Raw genomic sequence first — 25,285 nt, forward strand, 5'->3', positions numbered from 1 at the left:
AAGTGGGGTTCGGGTGGAGATGAGTGTGAGTGGTAAAAAAAAAAAAAAAAGTTGGAGGCTGGGAAAAAGATTTTAAGGAATAGAAAGATGAAGGGATAATCAGAGCAGGAAAATGGGAAAGTGGTGTTTAAGGAGGTACATGGAAAGGGCTTAGGCTATTCGGCTAAGATCCCCTGAATCCTTGACCACACACATTCAACAAGGGATAATAAAGCACAAGTTGTCTAAAGAAGATGAAAGCATGTCATTTTTCCTTTTTTTGGCACATCAATGGAAAACAAATTTCCCTTCCCTTCTCCCAGAAACAGTTTTCAGATGAAGCAGCCCCCTCTTGTGACTGAATAAAAGAACTGGAGAGCTAAACCCAGACCCAAAGTCAACAAGGAAATATTTGAAAAGTTCCTCAGGTTTGAAGGTAAATAGGCTTCCCAGGTAACTCCCTGATGGTTCAGTTGGTAAAACCCACCTGCAATGTAGGAGACCCTTGTTCCATTCCTGGATTGGGAAGATACACTGGAGAAGGGGTAGGCTACCCACTCCAGTATTCTGCCCTGGAGAATTCCATGGACTACCGTCCATGGGTTCACAAAGAGTCAGACATGACTCAGCGGCCTTCACTTTCACTTCATGTGTCTCTAGTGAAGAACTCACCTGCTAATGCAGGAGACTTAAGAGACACAGTTTCAACCCCTGGATTGAGAAGATCCCCTAGAGAAGGGCATGGCAACCCACTCCAATATTTGTGCCTGGAGAATCCTTTGGAAAAGGGAGCCTGCTGGGCTATAGGCCATGCGTTCAGAGGGCCAGACATGATTGAAGCGACTTACCACACAGCACACACATCTTACATGTAATACCTCTGTACTCATCTGTATTTTCTTGATCCTAAACACTCTATAGAAGGTTTTAACTATCTTTGACTGCTTTACTGCAGTCATATGATTCTCACTTCTTGATCTCTTTAGTTTTCATTTGTATCCAACATTCCCATATTTAAAATTTACTCAACCATATCATTCAACTGTTTATAAGAGAGGTTGGTACAGACTAGGCACTCGAGAATTATCTGTTTGCTGAATGAGCCAATGAATTTATTGAATTTAATAAAAATGTTATGTTGAATACTGTTTAAATTATTTAAATTAAGGGATTTTATTTAGGTCGTACCTGAATGGCCTAGTGGTTCTCCAGCCTTTCTTCAATTTAAACCTGAATTTTACAATAAGGAGCCCATGATCTGACCACAGTCAGCTCCAGATCTTGTTTTTGCTGACTGTAAAGGCTCATCTCATGCGCTAGAAAAGTGATGCTTAAAATTCTCCAGGCCAGGCTTCAGCAATACGTGAAACGTAAACTTCCAAATGTTCAAGCTGGCTTTAGAAAAGGCAGAGGAACCAGAGATCAAATTGCCAGCATCTGCTGGATCATGGAAAAAGCAAGAGAGTTCCAGAAAAACATCTATTTCTGCTTAATTGACTATGTCAAAGCCTTTGACTGTGTGGATCACAATAAACTGTGGAAAATTCTTCAAGAGATGGGAATACCAGACCACCTGACCTGCCTCTTGAGAAACTTATATGCAGGTCAGGAAGCAACAGTTAGAACTGGACATGGAACAACAGACTGGTTCCAAATAGGAAAAGGAGTACATCAAGGCTGTCTATTGTCACCCTGATTATTTAACTTTTATGCAGAGTACATCATGTGAAATGCTCGGCTGGATGAAGCACAAACTGGAATCAAGATTGCTGGGAGAAATGTCAATAACTTCAAATATTCAGATGACACCACCCTTATGGCAGAAAGCGAAGAAGAACTAAAGAGCCTATTGATGAAAGTGAAAGAGGAGAGTGAAAATGTTGGCTTAAAGCTCAACATTCAGAAAAGGAAGATCATGGCATGTGGTCCCATCACTTCATTGCAAATAGATGGGGAAACAGTGGAAACAGTGTCAGACTTTATTTTTCTGGGCTCCAAAATCACTTCAGATGATGACTGCAGCCATGAAATTAAAAGACACTTACTCCTTGGAAGAAAAGTTATGATCAACCTAGATAGTATACTCAAAAGCAGAGACATTACTTTGCCAACAAAGGTCCATCTAGTCAAGGCTATGGTTTTTCCAGTGGTCATGTATGGATGTGAGAGTTGGACTCAGAGTTGGACTCTCTGAGTGCTGAAGAATTGATGCTTTTGAACTGTGGTGTTGGAGAAGACTCTTGAGAGTCCCTTGGACTGCCAGGAGATCCAACCAGTCCATTCTAAAGGAGATCAGTCTGGGTGTTCATTGGAAGGACTGATGTTGAAGCTGAAACTCCAATACTTTGGCCACCTGATGCAAAGAACTGACTCATTTGAAAAGATCCTGATGCTGGGAAAGATTGAGGGCAGGAGGCGAAGGGGTTGACAGAGCATGAGATAGCTGGATGGCATCATTGACTCAATGGACATGGGTTTGGGTGGACTCCCGGAGTTGGTGATGGATAGGAAGGCCTGGCGTGCTGTGATTCATGGGGTCGCAAAGAGTCGGACATGACTGAGCGACTGAACTGAACTGAAAGTTTTTCCATCCTCGGCTGCAAAGAGTATAACCAATCTTATTTCTGTATTAACCATCTGGTGATATTCAAGTGTAGATGGTCTCTTGTGTTGTTGGAAGAGGGTATTTGCTATGACCAGTGTGTTCTTGGCAAAACTGTATTAGCCTTTGCCCTGCTTCATTTTGTACTCCAAGTTCAAACTTGCCTGAGATAAGTTTGCATTGCTTCCTGAGTTTGCATTCTAATCCCCTGTGATGAAAAGAGCATCTTTTTTGGGTGTCAATTCTAGAAGGTACTGCAGATTTTAATAGAACCGTTCTTCATAGATCTCTTTAGGTTCCATTTTAACCATAGTGCCACCATCACTGAAACATCCATTATCCTGTTCTGGGTCAAGAGATTCCTCATACCCAAATCTTCTCCAAGGAGCCCTCTAAATGGTACTCCCTGGATGACAATAAAAGTTTGAGACATTTTTCACAGTTTGGAAAGTTATGTATGTCTCATTTCCCAAAGATTACAAGCATTGGAACAATAAAACCTGTCTCATAGGGTTTTGATATTTAGATTAGATAATGAATCGGAAATGCATTCTGTAGTTCCTGACATACAGTAAGTTCAGTAAATATTAACTTTCTTTATTCTACTAAAACTTGCGTTTGCTTCAGTGTCCAGATCTGTGATCTGTTTCCCCCCCACCCAACCCCCTCACAACATCAGTTCAGGGATGGAAGCTTCTAGGACATTTACTTAATCTCTTATTTTCCTGGAGACAGTCATTATTTTTCCTTTATCCTTTTGATATCATATACAACTAGCTACATTGATACATTGATCCACTCAGGGTGCTGAGAGGACATAGATGAAAGAGGTGAGGTTTGATTTTGGTTTTCCTAAAAATAGTAAAATCAAGGTCATCTTGCATGTTTACTACCTATTGGATATAATATTTTTGATTTGGATCTCTAAGGTTTTGCCACTCTGGCTAACTATTTTCTTTTCTTCTTGATTTATGAGCTTTTAATATATTCTGTATTTGATTCCTTTTTCAGAAATGTCTTTTTCATATATTCCCTTCCATGCTGGCATTGACTTTCCACTCTCTTAGCAGTGATTTTCAACAATGACAAAAAAAAGCAATTTAAAAATATACTTTCATGCTCATAAGAATATCCCTTGCAAGTTTTATTTGTTTGGTTTCTTTAGAAAATTTACAAATGCTTTCCGTTGTGACTGCTGTTGCTTGTGATGATAGTCAGGTATCACTCTTAATGATATTTCCCAGAATACAATGCATCAATTTCCCATGAGTATTAGCAAGATTTTTTTCCCACTAAAATAGACCCTTGGATTTGTCTTCAGTGCCTTGCAAACTTCTGCTAAAACCATACCGGTTGACTTGCAGAATTTCTTATTCATCTTTATGACTTTCCACATAGCAATGCTCCTGAATAAGCAGCTTGCTTTATAGGAAGTCAAGTACAATAGTGAGTGGGTTCTTGCTATGATAAAGAGCTTATGGAATGGGTAATGGATTGAGGTAGTTATAAACCCTAGTTACAATCATGTGGTCATTTGCAGTAACAAAAGCTATAGTAGTTATAAAATTATTTTAATTTTATATGAATATATTTATGTATACATTAACCATTTTTAACTTCCCTCTCCTGTTTGTCTGCCTGTCATAACATAAAATATGCCACTACAAATTAATCTTTATCTCCTTGTATCTCAGTAGTTAAGAATCAGGATTCAGTGGGAGAGTGTGATTTAACTAGAAGAGGAAAGAATCTTAAACGGATAAATTAATTTGGTATTCTCTTTGAAGGAGACAGCTTGTTTTGGTTGAATGAAGAATAATTGCATTATATTAACAGGAAGCATAGTTTTCCTGTGGTATTTATTAGAAAGTTGTGGTATTCAAAGAGGTACTGATGAATGCCTAGTTAGCAAAGAGGGACGTTAACCAGTTAAGCTGTTATGGTAGGTTTCTACTGTGTCAATGTAACAATCTGAAAATCTATTTCCCAGGATTTGCTTCCCTCTATTGTTCTGGGTTAGGTTTGGCCATGAAAGAGATTCGTGTAAGTTTTGGAAGGTACTTATGATGAAGTAGCATGTTTCTATGTTCCTCAGGTTGGTGCAGGGCTCCAGGCACTATGGCAATACATACTGTTGCTGCTGCTCTGATAGTTCAATTTACTGTTGACTTAAAACCCCTTGACCTTCCACCAGATATCTTACTCATGTTCTCTTTGTATTAGACCAAGTATGCAAGTAGCATGATGGCAAATGACATCCACTTCTCCTGAAGTTCACCCACTACTGTGAGCCCTAAGGAGGTTAGAGACAGACAAGTTTTAGAGTGTCCTGTGGGTTCCATTGTCCTCATATATTTCCATACATGCCACAGTTTCTCCATGCTTATGTCCACATCCAACTTTCCTTCACAAATGTTACTCTAGTTGACTTACAGTGAATTCAACTCAGTACCAAATGCAAATGTAACAGTTTTTATTAACTTTTCCACCAGCTCTACCTGTTGCCTGTGTTCTAATCCTTATAACATCTCTTACTCTACATCACTGGTGGTTCTCCTCTGATTTTGCCCCAACACGAAGTCTGAGGGGAAAGGACTAAGGAGATGATTTTCATGACAATTTCAGCTTCTAGATCCAGATTTGTGATGTGAGCCTCTTTAGGTAAAACTGCCATTCTATATTTTTATGGGACAAGTTTTCAAATTTAGACTTTTGCACATGTTCTGTGTAGCTGATTTAAAGTCAAAAATTCAGGAGGAGAATATATCAGTAGAAAGTTACTCTAGGTACCTGCTTCCAAATGACATAGAAGGAGCTTTTATTTAGAATTAAATCTTCTGATCCAGACCACAGATGAAGCAACCGCAGAACTACCATTTCTTGTCTGGGGTCTGCAGGTGTGTATTTCAGCCTGGGTCCCGCAGCAGCAGGGCTCTCTCTTATTAAGCTCTGGGGTTTTTGTTCAGCTTTTCCTATTACTTCAAGCACTGTGAGTTCCCAGAGAGCGAGAAGTACTTTGCAGAGTCTTCCAGCTCTAAGTCTGAAATCGTGAGACTGATGGATTTACGTGATCTCTTAAAATTTACAGAGTAGCGACCATACCTTGCATTCTGGCTAGAAGAACCCAAACCAATAAGGTAAATTATCTCTCCACTAGGAAGTTGTTTGTACCAAAAAATGTAACTGCTCTGAGTTGTCTCATATCGACAGCTCAGTGTGACTATCTCCCCAACTGGACTGGAAATGTATGGCTGGTCTTGAGTAACTATCTGGGCTACACTGGATCCTGTGGGAAAAATCAGAAAACAGAGATGGAGCAGTGAATAAAATAGTATAGGAATTAGACTAAAAAAATCCAAGCTGAAATCATAAGATATTTGCTTCTCTTTTAGAATACCTACCAGAGAAGATGAAGGCCAGGAACACCCAGGGCAGACTGGAGAGCAGCATGAGGCATGGATTCCCCTGCACAAATGTGCCTAGTTCTGCCTCAAGCTGAGAGTTCAGTGTCTGAGTGCCTGGCAGAGGATATACATAGTATCTGGTTCCTGTGTGACTCCTTCAAACAGGAAGTGGGATTTGTCGTGTTCATAGGTGACATGGTCTGTGCACAGACAGGAAAAAAAGTCTAGCTCACCACAAACCTTTCTTTGTCAATTTTTTCATCCACAGGTAATTAAAGTAGGCTGTGCCTGAAAGGAGGCTTTGCAAAAGCAGTTATTTTAAAGGTTTGAACTGAGTGGAACTAAAGAACAAACAAGTTGATTTTCACTTATAATTATTCCACAGAATAATTTTGCCATCCCATTTAATGTAGGATTTTTGTTTGTTTGTTTTACGTTTTTATTGGTGTTTGGTTACAGCAAAATGAAATGTGCTTTGACAGTGCAGTTCAGTCTCTCAGTCGTGTCCGACTCTTTGCGACCCCATGAACCGCAGCACGCCAGGCCTCCCTGTCCATCACCAACTCCCGGAGTCCACCCGAACCCATGTCCATTGACTTGGTGATGCCATCCAATCATCTCATCCTCTGTTGTCCCCTTCTCCTCCTGCCCTCAATCTTTCCCAGCATCAGGGTCTTTTCAAATGACAGAGGAATGAATAAAATGTGTTACTTATGTACAATTTTATTATTGCTGTTCTTTAGTCACTAAGTAGTGTCTGACTCTTTGGGATCCATGGAGTGTATCCTGCTAGGCTCCTCTTTCCAGGGGATTTCCCAGGCAAGATACTGGAGTGGGGTGCCATTTCCTTTTCCAGGGATCTTCCTGAGCCAGGAATCGAACACATGTGTCCTGCTTGGCAGGTGGATTCTTTACCGCAGAGCCACTGGGGAAACCCCACAGTGAAATTGCTCAGCCATGAAAAAGAACAAAATAATGCTGTTTGTAACAAAATGAGCAGAACTAAAATAAGATTTAGTATAAGCAATGAACCCTTCTTATAATCTACTTATTTATTAGTCATTCATTTAGCCTATACTTACATTTCTCCATCCAAAATCTAAATACTCTTTATAAAAACTCACATACTTTCGGCAAAAGGCAGTCATATCCAAAATTTTTAACTTTTTTTTTTATACGTTTTAGGGCTCTACTTGGTTTTTTCAATACATAAAACCATTTTGACATAAAATGATAAAATATCAGTCCTTCTAACTTTCAGAATCTATTCTCTTTTTTATGTTTGTATGAATTTATAACAAAAATAAAATAATTATTCTCTTTAAACTTGATATTGAACCTTATTTATCAGACTTTAAGGAGGATCAGGATATTCAGTCCCGTTCCTTCCACAAGTTGAATTGTACTTCTTAGATCATGTGTTCTAGAATTGTCCTCATGTTATTTTTTCTGTCCCACTGGCCCAAAGTGTTCAGTCTCACTAGTTAGTTGCTTGTTCTTTTTTCTTTTTGTTAAGTAAAATTAAGATAAGCATGTCAGTTCTTTCTGTGCCATAATACTATAACGCACTCCAACAAAACTTGGTATCTATAGACTCCAAGCACACACTATACCTCTACAGCACAGAAGGCGATGACTGAGATTTTGTAAACTGTTACCTGTTCATTTGAATGTAGCTGTCAACTTTCCATTTGGTTTTTACCATTTTAATGGATGAATTAATATAAAAGAACCTAAGGCAAAAAAACAAAGAAAAGAAAGTACAGACAAGGTCTCTAAAACAGTGCCAACTCCTTGCTTTTAAGTTGCTTGAGTGGTGTTGTTAATGACTGATGCATGGAGGAGAGTGCACGATTAGTTGAGACATCTCCTCTGTCCCATTTCACCTCTGAATGCTGACAGGCAGCTAATGCCCTGGTTTGCATTACCAAACCTACTTGTATTTAAGTAGAAGAGATCACGAATGTCCACAGCAACTGGGCAGCAGCATGGTATTGTATATGTAGGCATATATAATTATAGATATTATATATATATATACCATAAAATTGATATTGATAAAGTATTACTAAAATACAGATGATAATCTGATATATTAGCTTTATATGCACTCTTTTTTTATGCATAGCTCTGAAATTTTATCACAGGTACAGGTTTTTGTACCATCACTAAAGTCATGATGCAGAATTGTTCTATCTCCCTAGAGCAAACCACTTTCACACTGCCTCCACCTCTGCAACTCATGATGACTCCTAGCAACTATTGATCTTTTCATCTCTATATTTTGTCCATTCTCAATATATATTGAGAATCCTGTATAATTAAATTCATACATTATGCATGCAATTGTAATAATATGGTGTGTAAGCATGTATCATGTAATCTTCTGAGATACTTTTTTTCACTCAGCATTGAGATCCATCTAGGCTGTTGCATGAATCAATAGTAAGTTTCTTTTAATCACTACAGACTTTCCCCAACTTGTGATGAATCAGCTTGGGATTTTTCAAGGTATGGTAGTGAGAAACCTACATAAGCACTCACTAGAAACCATGCTTTGCATTTTTAATTTTTATCTTTTCCCATGCTAGCAACATGCTGTATGACCTTCTCTAGTGAGGGCAGCAACAGCAAGCTGAGCTCTCAGTCAACCCTGGGATCACGAGGGTAAACAGCAAGCTGAGCTGGGCAGCAACAGCAAGCTGAGCTCTCAGTCAACCCTGGGATCATGAAAACAACTGATCCACTTAAAACCATTCTGTACCCATACAGCCATTCTGGTTTTCACTTTCAGTACAATACCTTTAGGATTAGGCCAAGCAAAACTCTGATGCACAGTAGGTTAAGTATATTATATGCCTTTTCCACTTACAACATTTTCAACTTAAAATGGTTTATTTAGACTTAACCTTATCTAAGTTTGAGATAGATCTATGAATAATATTGTACTGAATGGGTGTACCACAGCATATTTATCTATTCACACAATGAAGAACGTTTGGCTGGGTTCCAGTTTTTGGCCATCACATATATAGTTTCCATGAATATTCAAGTACAAATTTTGTGTAAGCATAAGTTTTTCATTATTCCATTATAATTGCCCATAAAGGAGTGTGATTGCTGAACTGTAAGGTGAGTGAATATTTAAGTTTATGTGGAACTGCTAAACTGTCTTCCAGAATGACTGTTCCATTTACCTACCAGCAATGTATGAGTGATCCAATTTCTCTACATCATTGCTAGAACTTGGTATCATCATTATTTTTAATTTTAGCCATTAAGAAAGATGTGGAGTGATATTTCATTGTGGTTTTAATTTACATTTCCCTGATGGTTAATGATGTTGAACATCTGTTTACATGCTTATTTCCCTAACACATGGCTCTTCCACGAAATGTCTGGATGAACCATTTTCCATTTGGACTACTTCTTATCTTCCTGCTGAGTTTAGACAGTCATTGTATTCTAAACACAATCCTTTGATGAAAATACATTGTGAAAATATTTCCTGCCATTCTGTGGTTTGTCTTTTCCATTCTGTTAATAGTATCTTTCACAAAGCAAGCATTTTTACTCTTGATGAAATATTTTATTTTTTATGGATTGTGCTTTGATGTCATTACAAAAATCATTTTGTCCAACACTTAATCCTGAAGATTTTTTTTTTCAAAAAGATTTATAGTTTTAGATTTTACACATGGATGTATGGTCCATTTTGCAATTTTCCTCAAATTTTTGTATAAGGTGTGAAATTTAGGCCAAGATTCAGTTATTTGCCTAGGAATATCCAATTGTCCCTAAATCACTTGCTCATAAGACTATCATTTCTCCATTGAATAGTCATTGCACCTTCGCCAAAAAAATCAGATTTCCCCACTTTCTTATATTCCCATTTGGGATGAACAGTAGCATTATCCTGTTAATGATTTTTTTATTATCTCTTTTTATTGAACTTTTTGTCTTGTATTGGAGTATAGTCAATTAGCAATGTTGTGATAGTTTCAGGTGGACAGCAGAAGGACTCTATCCCTTTAACACTGTAGTGTCTATTGTTTACTTTTTCGAAATTCTTTATGTTTAATGATAAAGATGTTGGCTAATAAATCTCATTGACTGCATAGCATGCCACAGTGTTTCAGGAGCCCTTTAATATTTAAGGATATGACAGGTACTGTTCATTGTCTACAAGTAGATTTACTTCTTCATCCTTACCAGAATCCCAATATTCTGTTTGTTAGCAACGTTCCTAGAGAAAAATGTGTAACTTCCCCAGACTTTCATTGCTTGGGATCAGCTTGAACTCTGTTGTAATCAATAAGCTGTAAGCATCTTGAGCAATTTATCACCCTTTCCTATTCACTAGAGTTTTCTACTTTTCCTAATAATGCCAAATGTCAACATGTTGGTACCTTGATACTACATGCGTTTCATGTGTGCGAAGTCACTTCAGTCATGTCTGACTCTTTCTGACCCTATGTACTGTAGCCCTCCAGGTTCCTCTGTCCATGGGATTCTCCAGGCAAGAATACTGGAGTGGATTGTCATGCCCTCCTCCGGGGGATCTTCCTGACCCAGGGATCGAACCCGAGGCTCCTGCGGTTCCTGCATTGCAGGCGGATTCTTTACCACTGAGCCACAAGTCCTGATACTAAAGATCAAAATCACACATTTGTACCTCAGATAGATGAAAAAGACAAATGACATATTTCTCATCTATGATCTATTAATAGAAAGTCAATGCTTACACATGGTCAGAAGTCATGCTTGTTTCACAAATGTGTTCTTACTTAAATATTTCAGTAGCAGAAAAGGAAAACTAGAATGAAAGCACCTGCAAATTTTAGTTTTAGTTTATTGTCACCTTATAACTAAGAATTAATAAGAGGTCATCATGTATCATTTTAGTTTTTATTGGAGTTTTATATTCATATAAGAAAATGTAATATAAGGATCAGTTCACACAGCATGGTAAATTTTCACATAACCAACACTCTTATAATCAGCACTCAGATCAAGAAACAGAGCATTACCAGCCCTTCAGAGCTCCCTTTATGATATTGACCCATTTATAATAGTATTCTGATTTCTACCAGTGTAAATTAGCTATATCAGCTTATGCACCTTATGGGAATGACATGTTTATTGACCATTTGAATATCTTCTATTGTCAAATGCCTACTTTAGACTTTTGTCTTTTACATCAGTTTATTTGTTTTATTGTTGATTTGAAGGAGATATTTTGAAATCAAAATGAGCCCTTTGATAGTATGATAATATATTTTATAGCTAATCTTTGCTAATATAATATTTTTATAATTAATAATATTAACTTTGATAACATAATAGTACTGTAAATATATTCACTGCTGCTGCTGCTAAGTCGCTTCAGTCGTGTCCAACTCTGTGCAACCCCATAGAGGGCAGCCCACTAATTACCCTTTAATAGATTTTCTAGCTATCCTTTTAACTCTTGAATACTTTTAATGACAATTTTAATATACATCAGTTTTTAAAGGGTGGTTGGTTTACAATGTTGTGCCCATCTCTGCTATACAGAAAGTGACACGAAAAATGAATGTATATATGAATATAGACTTAGAAGAAGGCAATGGCACCCCACTCCAGTACTCTTGCCTGGAAAACCCCATGGATGGAGGAGCCTGGTAGGCTGCAGTCCATGGGGTTGCTAAGAGTCGGACACAACTGTGTGACTTCACTTTCACTTTTCAATTTCATGCATTGGAGAAGGAAATGTCAACCCACTCCAGTGTTCTTGCCTGGAGAATCCCAGGGACGGGGGAGCCTGGTGGGCTGCCTTCTATGGGGTCGCACAGAGTCAGACATGACTGAAGCGACTTAGCAGCAGAAGCAGCATGAATATAGACTAGTTTTGATGCTTAGCCATGTTTGTGTCCTGTTTAAGAAATGTGTACCTAACACAAAGTAATGAACAAGTTTTGTATTTTTTCCATTAACTTCATACATTATTCTTATATTCAGATCTGCATTCTGACTGCTATTTATATATGATCTGAAGGCCATAATACACTTTTCCATAGGAAAAATGATGGAATGTCACTTATTGAAATGAAAGTCCTTTATCCTTGGTGCATAAAGGCAAATGTTTTCCAATTTTTAGTGTAACACAATTTCAGTATTAATTTTACCACAAAATTTTACTTTGTCACTCTCTCCATCTGCTTATATCGTTCTCCTTTATTTCAGTTTTTCTTCTGTTTGTAGAATTTTTTAAAACATTTTATAGTTATCACATATTTATTACTTGGATGATGCAGTTTTCTAAACTTTCATTCTAGTTACTAAAATGAATTATTTTCAGAGGTTTTCTTCTCCTCTTTGTGCCCAGGATGCTTTCTTTTCCATGTGCTGTATTGTGTGTACACTTGTTATTAGTTAATTTGAGAATCACTTAGTATGTTGCCTGTTTTATGCAATTCTGGTGTAACAAATGAGTTAGATATTCTTCTTATTTTGGATTCAGTCCCTCAGATGTGGAAATAGGTAGAATTTGTAAAACATTAGAATCCTCAGTGTGCACTGCTAACAGTCTCTTCCTGATTCAATTTACTAACATATTAGCTGTAGGGGAAAACAGTTAAAAGACACAGTGAGCCAATGGAGCTCCAAGTTCCTAACTCAGTTATTTTTCTCGTGAGATCATCTGCTCATGGTGAATCTCTATTGGTAGAATTAGTGATAGAACTAATGACAGTTCTATTAAACAGCACTCATTAATTCTGTGATTTCTAAAGATACATTTGGTAGAAGGTTTTAAAGCAGGACACATTTGGTATAAGGATAGCACATGATTTTTTTTTTTTAATTGGTAAGGATTATTTCTGAGTGAAGATGAAAAAAGCAGGAATAATAAAAGGCTTTTTAAAATCTGTTTGCCACGTTTGGGTTGGCAAGCACTGTGTTTCCAATGGCCATGGGTTGCTGAAATACCATATGGATTTTTAACACCTTTGTTGGCTTATAGTTCTGGGAGATGGCATGAATGAGAATACCAGTTGATATCCAAATAACTATTTTTTAATCCATTTTTATAAAATTAGAATTCCCTGCCTCATTGGGGGAATGAGTTAAGCACAATTTACACCTTTCAAAATATCTGGTGTCAACCACTTTATATAAAACGCAATGTATTGGTAATTTTAATGGAAGGAAGAATTTTGTGTTGGAATAAACTCAAGTTTCACAGGAAGACCTTAACAAAGTACTTGGGGACCTATTTCACTAACAATGATAGGAAAGAGGAGTGAAGACAGGAAAGAAGGAAAAGAGAGAGGGAGGGTGGAAGGAAAAGAAATGGAAATAAAAGGATAGGATTAATGAGTTTATGAATGAATAAGTATTTTCAAATATACCCCTGTCTTCATTGTGAAATCTGTGTGATGTTGACTCTCTCTTCTATTTTTAAAAAGATATAACTCACCCTTTCAATATTTTATTGCATCTCTAGCAATGAGCACCAAAGAATTGATGCTTTTGAACTGTGGTGTTGGAGAAGACTCTTGAGAGTCCCTTGGACTGCAAGGAGATCCAACCAGTCCATTCTGAAGGAGATCAGTCCTGGGTGTTCATTGGTAGGACTAATTCTGAAGCTGAAACTCCAATACTTTGGCCACCTGATGCAAAGAGCTGACTCATTTGAAAAGACCCTGATGCTGGGAAAGATTGAGGGCAGGAGGAGAAGGGGACGACAGAGGATGAGATGGTTGGATAGCATTACTGACTCAATGGACATGGGTTTGGGTGGACTCCGGGAGTTGGTGATGGACAGAGAGGCCTGACGTGCTGCAGTTCATGGGGTTGCAAAGAGTCGGACACGACTGAGTGACTGAACTGAACTGAACTAGCAATTATTAGTAACATCAGTCATAAATATGTCTTTAATCAATAAATATTTGTTGAACACTTACTATTTGTTGGGTACTGTGCTGATTACTGAGAATACTTCAATAAACAAAAGGAATGAAAAGATATGTTTCAGGAAAAGTGAAGTAAGGAAACAGAAAGTGAGCTCAAAGGCCATGAAGAGGAGGAAATGAGTGAAAAAGTGACTGGAGGGATATGCTGATTTGGAAAATGCTACAGCACCTCTTATTGTACTTTCCAAGATTGAGTACAAGTATCTGTTCCTTCATCTCTGACTCACAAGTCAAAGCAATTTCCAAAGCATAAACACAGCAATATATGTTTAGGTACACATCCTATGCAGCAGGATAGATTTCTCAGTCTTTTTGATGATCCAAGAATATTATGTTAGTGATGCCACTCACATCAAGGGCCAGAATGCCTCCCTATTACTTTCTCTGTCTTGTGCTCTAATTTCCTCTATACCTTTTCTCTTGGGGAAAATGTGTGGCTAATAAGGAGTTAAGGATGTTTCAGAATCTCGCTACAATTAGTAAAAGATATTTATACTGCTATTTGGATATTTAGAGGACTAGCATGTCTCTTTACAGAATTAAGGATTATTGCTTTTCTTGAGTCACAACATATGCCTTTTGTTCTAACACTTGACATTTTGCAATAAAACGTGTGTCACCTTCAGCTATGGGAATTGTGATTCATTCCACTGACTTTCCAGTTGACTCACTATTTCAGGGCTTTCTTCCTACTGTTGCTTCCAGGAAGGCCAGATTGAATTACACATGCTGAGATTTTGGAGCTTGACATTGGCAAATTTAAAAATAAATATAACAGTTGGTCTAAGACATATTAAGACAAAAATAGGCAACTTTTAAAATCTCTTTGAGGCTTAGCTTTCTAAGAGGTACCATAGATCTCAGAATAACTCCCTAAATGGCAACAAGGATTAAAAGATACATTTGTTGCTGCTGCTAAGTCATTTCAGTCCTGTCTGACTCTGTGTGACCCCATAGACGGCAGCCCAATGGGCTCCCCCGTCCCTGGGATTCTCCAGGCAAGAACACTGGAGTAGGTTGCCATTTCCTTCTCCAATGCATGAAAGTGAAAAATGAAAGTCAAGTTGCTCAGTCGTGTCCAACTCTGTGAGACCCCATAGACAGCAGCGCACCAGGTTCCTCCACCCATGGGATTTTCCAGGCAAGAGTACTGGAGTGGGGTGCCATTGCCTTCTCCGAAAGACACATTTAGGGCTTTCTAAAAGACATTGATTTTAAAGCTAAAAAGAAATAAATTTTTGATAGATTTGACAGTGTAAGAAATAAAGACAACATCATTTAAAAAATAAAGATAGTATGTTAGAATAAAACATATAAGCAAATATGAAAGTCAAAATATCACGTAAGATATTAAAATAATTCTAGCAAATAAAAATAAAGCTAACCTAATGGAAAAAATGGTCAAAATATAGGAACAAGCATATGAACAAGGTTGAATGACAGAGTGACAATATACAGAGAAAAAGTTGCTCGAAAACACTAGGGATCAGTAAAATGTCTATAGATAAAGTACATTTGGATTGTTAAAATGAAAAAGGCTGGTAATTCTCAATTTTTAGAGGATGCGAAGTACACCTTAATTGTTTATACCATTTGAATGGGAAGTTGTCACTTTAAAAAAAATTGTAAGTGCACCTTATTTTGAAAATAGCCATTCAAGTTCAGAAATTTCATTACAATAGACATGTCCCCATATATACAAAAGTCAACCTACAAAGTTGTATAAAGATAACACTCTTTAGGATAGCACAGTAATAGAAACAAATACTTAAGGTAAACATAATTAACAATAGAATGCTTCAGAGTACTACACAAGCATTATAAAGAATGAATTGGACCACTTCCCAGGTGGCACAGTGGTAAAGAATCCTCCTACGATGCAGGAGACAAAGGAGACAAGATTTGATCCCTGGATCTGGAAGATCTTCTGGAGAAGGAAATGGCAACCCACTCCAGTATTCGTCCCTGGAAAATCCCAAGGACAGAGGAGCCTGGCAGGCTACAATTCTTGAGGTAGCAAAGAGTGGGACATGAAAGAAAACTTTGGGACAGGAGATTTATTTGTATTTTTCTCACTTTTAGGTTGAGACTAACACACTGGAACCAACATTTTATTGACATGAGAAAGAACCATGAAAAATTGCTAATGCTTCTCACTTTATTTCTATGTTGCAATTGGGATTCTAGGTATTCCCATAATTCCCCAAATTCTTCTCAGCCACATCAACCAATGACACACTTCTTCCTTGTCCTTTTCTTTATGCATCTTCTCCCCTTCTCCTTCTCTTCATTTTCCTCATCTCTTAATGCTCTCTGACTCTCCTTCCAGATGACTCTAGATTTGCTCTCGTGACTGCTCCCCCGCTGTGTCCCCCCTTGTTCCCACCAGAGAAACACTGCACAGGTGCAGCCCCGTCTGTCCCAGTGTGCCTCTCTCGGGACCCAGTAGTACACAGCGGTGTCTCTCAGGGAGACCTGGGGCAGGACCAAGGTGCTGCACTTTCTGTCTGAAGCTGTGGTCAGAGAGGCCATGCTGCTGTTCACTGTGCCTCGTAAGCCATGAATGACATACTGTGGACTCTGATTGGGATTTTGCTGATACCAATGTATAGACTCATTTCCACCAATGGTAGAGTGGCTACAAGGCAGATTTACATCTTCTCCTTTAGGACCATCCATGGAGCTGGGCTGGGTGGTCTTAGCATCAATCATAGTTCCTGGGGGTTTAAGAAATCAAATTAGCTCCAGAGCACAAATAAGCATAATTCTATGGATCAAGGGCATAACCCTCTCATAACTGTCTGGCCCTGACCCCTACTCCTGTGTTTCTATTTATATCCTGGAAAAATATTATTGGTGTTCAATATTGGACTGCAAGGAGATCAAACCAGTTATCCTAAAGGAAATAACCCTAAATATTCATTGGAAGGACTGATGCTGAAACTGCTGCTGCTGCTCAGTCACTTCAGTCCTGTCCAACTCTGTGTGACCCCATAGACGGCAGCCCACCAGGCTTCCCCATCCTTGGGATCCTCCAGGCAAGAACACTGGAGTGGGTTGCCATTTCGTTCTCCAATGTGTGAAAGTGAAAAGTGAAAGTGAAGTCGCTCAGTCTTGTCTGATACTGGAGCTCCAATAATTTGTACACCTGATGAGAAGAGCTGACTCATTGAAAATACCCTGATACTGGGAAAAATTGAAGACAAAAGGAGAAGGGGTGGTAGAGGATGAGGTGGTTAAACAGTGTCATTGTCCCAGTGGACATGAATTTGAGCATATTCCAGGAGATAATAGAGGACAGAGGAGCCTGGCATACTGCCAGTTATTTGGTTGTAAACGTGGATACAACTTAGTGACTGAAAAACAACAAAATTATGGAGACCAAAAACACGTGGCAAGAATCAGAGATCCATAGGCTTTGTTCCATGGGTCCTTGGCTCACTAAACCCAGAGATTTCCTACAACCTGCTTATTGCTAAGGACTCTTCTGGAATCATAGCCATGGTTTAACCTGTCATGTAGAAGTTTGTGTTCCCTAGCAAATCCATAGATCAGTTCTCAATTGCATCACTATAATGCTGAATAAAGCACAGGGAGAGGAGCAGAGAGCAAATAACTCTTTGTGGTCCTTTGCTCTCAAAGTCAATGCTTGTAGACACAGAACACTTACCCAAGGTCAGAAACACCGTTACTCCAGTCACCAGCCTCATACTTCAGGGACAAACCAGGATCGTGGGCTCAGAGCTCAGGCTTGGGTCTGATCCTTGGCTTAAGGAGATTCCAGAGAACAGAGGCAACAACTGTTAGTAAAGACTTACAACCAGTGCAGATATCACTGTGTTGTTGCTAGGACTTTCTCAGCCAATGATCAAGCAACCCCTTATCTAGGTCTTCCTCCCCTGTTTTAGTCATGTCCCCAAAAGATGGTGAAACATCCCCAGCTCACAGTGCAATCATCTCTGAAGTTTAATGTCTGCCTCGGGAAAAGGAATACCAATCACAATCATGTGCCTATGCACAACCACTGGTCTATCATTTGTTTCTTAAGAAATTGGCTGATGCTCCATGAAGCTTGCAGAGCATAATATTTAATCACAGAAAAATGTACTGAGTTCTGTGTAGTAAGATAATGAAAATTTCCATCCACATTCCAGAAAACGTATGGGAGATTCAAAGTAGGCAGTGATGTGCTCTGGGAGACGGAAACATAAATAACATTGAGACTAAAAGCTGCACATTCTGGAGCTTGGAGCTCTTGTACGTGTTCTTGGAATCATGGATCTATTGCCATCTAGGTAGACATTTTTCACGCATCTGTTCTTATTGACATAGATGGTGTTCACCTCATCCTCCTTGAACAGTGGTCCATAATCCTCATGTCCCCAGTGCCGATGCTTGTGGGTGTTGTATAGCAAGGATGCTAAGGTAGAGGAATAAACAGAAAAAAAGGCAAAGTAGGTGGGGGTGGAGTGACTTAGCAGCAGGGCTTCCCAAGTGGCGCAAGTGGTAAAGAACTCACCTGCCAATGCAGAAGACTTAAGAGACCCATGTTCAATCCCTGGATCAGGAAGATCTCCTAGAGAAGGGCTTAGCAACCCACTTCAATATTCTTGCCTGGAGAATCCATTGGACAGAGGAGCCTGGTGGGCTACAGTCCATGACTCGCAGAGTTAGACATGATTGAAGCAACTTACACACAGTACACACATCTTACTTGTAATACCTCTGTACTCATCTGTATTTTCTTGGTCCTAAATACCCCATGCTGCTACTGCTAAGTCACTTCAGTCATTTCCGAGTCTGTGTGACCACATAGACGTCAGCCCACCAGGCTCTCCTGCCCCTGGGATTCTCCAGGCAAGTACACTGGAGTAGGTTGCTATTTCCTTCTCCAATGCATGAAAGTAAAAAAGTGAAAGTGAAGTCGCTCAGTCATGTCCGACTCTTAGCGACCCCATGGACTGCAGCCTACCAGGCTCCTCCATCCATGGGATTTTCCAGGCAAGAGTACTGGAGTGGGGTGCCATTGCCTTCTCCATAGAAGGTTTTAATTCTCTTTGACTGCTTTCAGTTCAGTTCAGTTCAGTCTCTCAGTCGTGTCCAACTCATTGCGACCCCATGAACCACAGCACACCAGGTCTCTGCAGTCATACGATTCTCATTTGTTGATCTCTTTTTCATTTGTCTCTAACCTTCATATATTTAAAATTTACTTCAAAGCCCATGTAATTCAATATTTATAAGAGTTTGATACATAGTAGGCACTCAAGAATTACATGGTTTCTGAGTGAGCTGATGAATCATTATTCATGAATTTGATGAGAAATTACGTTAAACAACTGTTTAAATTACTCTGAAAACAATCTTCCAACTTTATGGGATGCATGCCAAATAAAAGACTCCGATAGTATAAACAGAGGGTTATTATTGTGAACAATGAACAATAGAATATAAACAATAAATCCAAGTCTAGCATGGAGGAAAATTGTACTGAAGACATAGGAGTAATGTTACAAAAATCATGCTTTGTTCATTTAACAAATATTCATAAATACTCACTGGAAGCATTGTTGTTCAGCCTCTAAGTCATGTCTGACTCTTTGCAACCCCATGAACCGCAGCACACCACAATTTCTTGCCCTTCTCTATCTTCAAGAGCCTGTTCGAGCCCATGTCCATTGTGTGGATGCTGCCATCCAATCATCTCATCCTCTGTCACCCCCTTCTCCTCCTGTCCTCAATCTTTCCCAGCATCAGGGTCCTTTCCAATGAGTCGGCTCTTCACATCAAGTGGCCAAAGTATTGGAACTTCAGCTTCAGCATCAGTCTTTCTGATGAATATTCTGGGTTGATTTCCTTTAGGATTGACCACTTTGATCTCTTTGCTGTCCAAGAAACTCTCAAAGGCCTTCTGCAGCACCACAATTAGAAAGCCTAAGTTCTTTGGCACTCAGTCTTCTTTAGGGTCCAACTCTCATATCAGTATGACTACTGGAAAACCATAGCTTCAACTCTGTGGAACTTTGTTGGCAAAGTGATGTCTCTGCTTTTTAATATGCTGTCTAGGTTTGTCATAGCTTTCCTTCCAAGGAGCAAGTGTCTTTTAATATCATTGTTGCAGACACCTTCTGCAGTGATTTAGGAACCAAAGAAAATAAAATCTGTCACTGCTTCAACTTTTCCCCCATCTATTTGCATTAAGTGTTGGGACCCCAGATGCCATGATCTTAGTTTTTTAAAATTTGAGTTTGTCACTGTCCTCCTTTACTCTCATCAAGAAGCTCTTCAGTAACTCTTCTCTTTATGCCATTAGAGTGGTATCATCTGCATATGTGAGGTTGTTGGTATTTCTCCTGGCAATCTTGATTCCAGCTTGTGATTCATCCAACCGAGTTTTTCACATGATGTACTCTGCATATAATTTAAATAAGCAGGGTGACAGTATACAGCCTTGATGCATTCCTTTCCCAATTTTGAATCAGTTTGTTGTTCTGCCGGGAGCCAGCACGGGAGTTCCCACCCATGACAAAGGTCATGCGGAGAGGCCTGATATGCAAAGGCGAGTCAGGGCTCAAGGGGCCCCCCTGGACCTGCCTGAGCATCTACCCCAAAACAAAAATCTGCCTGTTTTACTATTTCACGACTTTCACCAACTCTTCTGACATTAACGGGGGGCTATCCCTGATCACTTTTCTCTGTAAGAAAATCAACTTAAAACTCTCGTTAATAAGTATCCTGGGCGTAATAGGTGTGTTTCAATTCAAACCCCTCTGATGACTTTCTAGCTTGCCTGAAAGGTTTGTTCAGATTCACAGCCTCCCAACCATGAGAGGCATGGGAAGCTTAAGATATGCTAACAATGCGGAGATTCTCAAAGAGTTAAATTTTTTAAAATAGAACTAATAGAGGATTTTTTTTTGTAGAGCTAATGCTTGCTGCCAAGTTTCCATATCCCTTACCTACTGTATCCCTGGGAGTGTATTGATTAATATAGTTGGTTTATAGAAATGTAAGTAGTAGCTTTAATGTTTGTAACCTTGGATACTTGAGTTAATTCTTTTCTTGTTATAGCCCACCACACTTTTGCCCTGTAGAAATGCAACTTTATCTAATGCTTTCAGAGGGTGGTGCCTGACTTTAGAATAATCACCTTTAGAGAAAAATAAGTTTTCTGAAGAAAGGGTCATAAAATGTTAACAGGCCTCCTGGCCAGAAGATGATGTAAGTCACCTAAAGCTTTTGCATATAATAAGTTTGCAGAAAGAATGCCTGGCTTCGATAAGGATCAAGGACTGCTGACCTTGCATGACTCTACCCCTTCCCCCTTTATCCTCTATGCACAACTTAAGGTATGAAAACTACTTTGGAAAATAAAGTGCGTGCCTTGCTCAAAGCTTGGTCTCCCCATGTCATTCTTTCTCTTTCCTTTTCCTTTTCAGGCTGATGCCCTGGAGTGCAGGGGCTCCCTGAGTTCACTTTCCTGCCTGGGCTTCTAAGACCCACTCAAGAAGGTGCCTAAGGTGGGGCATCTTCCGCGATTCGAGAGGGCGCCTGCAGCCTACATGAACAGAGCAAGTCCTGTGCTGGGGCTTTATTGGCTTTCTGCATAAACCAAGGAATATCAGCCTCTTTTCTCTCCTCTATTTTCTTAACTGCAAAATTCTTTCCCTATCTCTTCTCTATTTCTATCCTTTTCGCCAACGCTGTCCTCCTGAGGGAATCCCTGGATCCAACCAGGACTGGACCCCGGCATTGTTCCATGTCTGGTTCTAACTGTTGCTTCTTGACCTGCATACAGGTTTCTCAGGAGGCCGGTAAGGTGGTCTGGTATTCCTATCTATTTATGAATTTTCCAGTTTCTTTCGATCCACACAGTTAAAGGCTTTAGCATAGTCAACGAAGCAGAAGTAGATGTTTTCTGGAATTCCCTTGCTTTTTCTATGATCCAGTGAGTTGTCTAGTGGTTTTCCCTACTTTCTTCAGCTTAAGCCTGAATTTTGCAATAATGAGCTCATGATCTGAGCCACGATCAGCTCCAGATCTTGTTTTTGCTGACTGTGTAGAGTTTCTCCATTTTTGGCTGCTAAGTATATAATCAATTTGATTTCTGTATTAACTCTCTGGTGATATTCATGTGTAGGGTGGGCTCTTGTGTTGTTGGAAGAGGGTGTTTTCTATGACCAGTGTGTTTTCTTGGCAAAACTCTATGACCAGTGTATTTTCTTGGCCCTTCCCTGCTTCAGTTTGTACTCCAAGGCCAAACTTGCCTGTTACTCCGGTATCTCTTGACTTCCTATGTTTCCATTCCAATCCCCTATGATGAAAAGGACATCTATTTTTGGTGGTATTTCTAGAAGGTCTTGTAGATCTTCATAGAACTGTTCTTCATAGATCCGTTTAGGTTCCAGTTTAAACCCATCATGTCACCATCACTGAGACATCCAGTCACCCTGTTCTGGGTCAAGTGCTTCCTCATACCCAAATCTTTTCCAAGGAGCCCTCTAAATGGTACACTCAGGATGACAATAAAAGTTTAAGATGTTTTTCACAGTTAGAAAAGTTATGTCTCATTTCTCAAAGATTAAAAAATTGGAATAGTAAAATCTGTCTCATAGGGTTTTAATATTTAACTTAGATAATCAATCAGAAATGCATCCTACAGTGTCTGACATATAGTAAGCTCAATAAATACCAACTTTCTATATTCTACTAAAATCTCCTTTCCATTAATGTTCAGGTCTGTGACCTGATTTTTCACCTCCATATCAGTTCAGTAGTGGACTCTTCTAGGAAATTTATTTAATCACTTGTTTTCCTGGAGATAGTCATTATTTTTCCTTATCCTTTTGGTGTGATAGCCAGCTAGTTACTTTGATACACTCAGGGTGCTGAAAAGACACAGATGGAACAGGTGAGTTTGACTTTTATTTCCATAAAAATAGTGAAATCAAGGACACCTTGAATGTTTACTAGCTGTTGCTGCTGCTGCTGCTGCTAAGTCACTTCAGTAGTGTCTGACTCTGTGCGACCCCAGACACTTAGCCCACCAGGCTCCCCCGTCCCTTGGATTCTCCAGGCAAGAACACTGGAGTGGGTTGCCATTTCCTTCTCCAATGCATGAAAGTGAAAAGTGAAAGTGAAGTCGCTCAATTGTGTCCGACTCTTAGCGACCTCATGGACTGCAGGCTACCAGGCTCCTCTATCCATGGGATTTTCCAGCCAAGAGTACTGGAGTAGGTTGCCATTGCCTTCTCTGTGTTTACTAGCTATTGGATATAATATTTCTGAATTGGATCTCCAAGATTTTGCCATTCTTATTAATGACTAAGAAGTGACTATTTTCAGTTCTTTTTTATTTATGAGCTTTTAATATATTCTGCATTTGATTCCTTTTTCAGTAACGTGTATTTCATATATAGCCTTCCAGGCTGGCACTGCCTTTCCATTCTCTTAGCAGTGCTTTTTAACAAAAAAGACAATTTAAAAATATGCTTTCATGCTCATTAGAAGCTTCCTTGAAAGTTTTATTTGTTTGCTTTCTTTAAAAACTTTATAAATGCTTTCCTTTTTTCACTGCTATTGCTTGTAATGAGAAGACAAGTATCATTCTTATGATGTTTCCCAGAATACAACATATCAATTTCCCCTGCCTATTAACACGATTTTTCCCCACTAAAATAGACTCTTGAATTTGTCTTCAATACCTTGCAAACTTTGCAAAGCCACCGAGGTCAACTTACAGAATTCCTTATTCATCTTTATGACTTTCCACATAGCATTGGTCCTGAATAAAGAGCTTGTTTTATAGGAAGTCAAGTACAACAGTGAGTAGAGGTTCTTGCTATGTTAAAGAGGTTATGGAATGGTTACAATCTTGTGGTCATATGCAGTAACAAAACCTAGAATATTTATGAATTTTTAAAATTTTATATGAATATATTTATGTATACATTAGCCATTTTTAGCTTCCCTCTCCTCTTTGCCTGCCTCTGGTAACAGAAAATGTGCTGCTACAAGTTAATCTTATATCTCATTGTATCTCTGTAGTAAAGATACAGGGTCAATTGGAGAGTGTGATTCAGCTAGAAGAGGAAAGAACGTCATCCTTAAATAGATAAATGAACTTGGTATTCTCTTTGAAGGAGAGAGCTTCTTTTGGCTGAATAAAGAATAATTGCATCATATTAACAGGAAGTATGGTTTTCCTGTGGTCTTTATTCAAAGTTGTGGTGTTCAAAGAGGTAATGATGAATGCTTAGTTAATTAACAAGGAGGGAAGTTAACTAGTTAAGCTATTATGGTGGATTTGTACTGTCTCAACTTAATCTATTTCCCAGAATTTGCTTCTCTGTATTGTTCTGGGTTATGGTTGGCCATGAAAGAGATTTGTGTAAGATTTGGGAGGTACTTGTGACGAAGTAGTCATGTTTCTAGGTTCCGCAGGTTGGTTCAGGTCTCCAGAGACTATGGCAACTCATAATGTTGCTGCTGGTCTGATCGTTCAACTTATTGTTGACTCACAACTCCTCGCCCTCCCACCAGATCTCTTACTCATGTTCTCTTTGTCTTTGACCAAGTATGCTTGTAGCATGACGGCAAACTTCTTAAGTTCGCCCAATACTGTGAGCCTGAAGGAGGTAAGAGAAAGATGAGTGTTAGTGTGTCTTGTGGGGTCCATTGTCCCCATGTACATGTCACAGCTTGCCCGTGCTTTTTCCAGTTTGTCCACAGTTGGTCCACAGTTTGTCCAGTTGCCACATCCAACTTTCCTTCATAGATGGTACTTTAGTTGACTTACAGTGATCTCAAGCTCAAACCAAATACAAATATAATAGCTTTTATAGACTCTTCCACCAGCTCTAGCCCTGCCTGTGAATAATCCTTATAACTCATCTCTTACTCTACATCACTGGTGGGTCTCCTCTGGATATGCCCTGACACGATGTCTAAGAGGAAAGGACTGTATGATAAGTCGCTTCAGTCGTGTCTGACTCTTTGCAACACCATAGACTGTAGCCCACCAACTTCCTCTGTCCAGGGGATTCTCCAGGCAAGAATATTAGAGTGGGTGGCCTTGCCCTCCTCCAGGGGATCTTCCCAAACCAGGGACCAAATCTGTGTCCCTAATGTCTCCTGCATTGGCAAGCAAGTTCTTTACCCCTAGTGCCCAGGAAGCCCGAAAAGGGAAGGACTAAGGAAATGATTTTCATGATGATTTCAGATTCTAGACCCAGATTTGTGATGTGAGGATCTTTAGGTGAAACTACCATTTTATATTATTGTGGAGCAAGTCTTCAAATTTAGACAACTTTACACATATTTTGTATGGTTGATTTAAAGTCAAA

At 39.2% G+C, this 25,285-nt stretch overlaps 2 gene segments (V, D, J or C); both read right to left on the minus strand.

Moving 5' to 3' along the window:
* Nucleotides 1–5,556: 5,556 nt before the first annotated feature.
* On the minus strand, nt 5,557–6,031 carry LOC129621983 (T cell receptor delta variable 1-like). The segment is given in 2 exon segments: nt 5,557–5,867; nt 5,983–6,031. Coding segments are annotated over 2 exon segments (360 nt in total).
* A 10,132-nt stretch (nt 6,032–16,163) lies between these two features.
* On the minus strand, nt 16,164–17,650 carry LOC129621984 (T cell receptor alpha variable 26-1-like). The segment is given in 2 exon segments: nt 16,164–16,657; nt 17,611–17,650. Coding segments are annotated over 2 exon segments (534 nt in total).
* Nucleotides 17,651–25,285: the final 7,635 nt, after the last annotated feature.

This window comes from Bubalus kerabau, chromosome 10 (assembly GCF_029407905.1).
Source record: "Bubalus kerabau isolate K-KA32 ecotype Philippines breed swamp buffalo chromosome 10, PCC_UOA_SB_1v2, whole genome shotgun sequence".
NCBI classification, from domain to species: domain Eukaryota; kingdom Metazoa; phylum Chordata; class Mammalia; order Artiodactyla; family Bovidae; genus Bubalus; species Bubalus kerabau.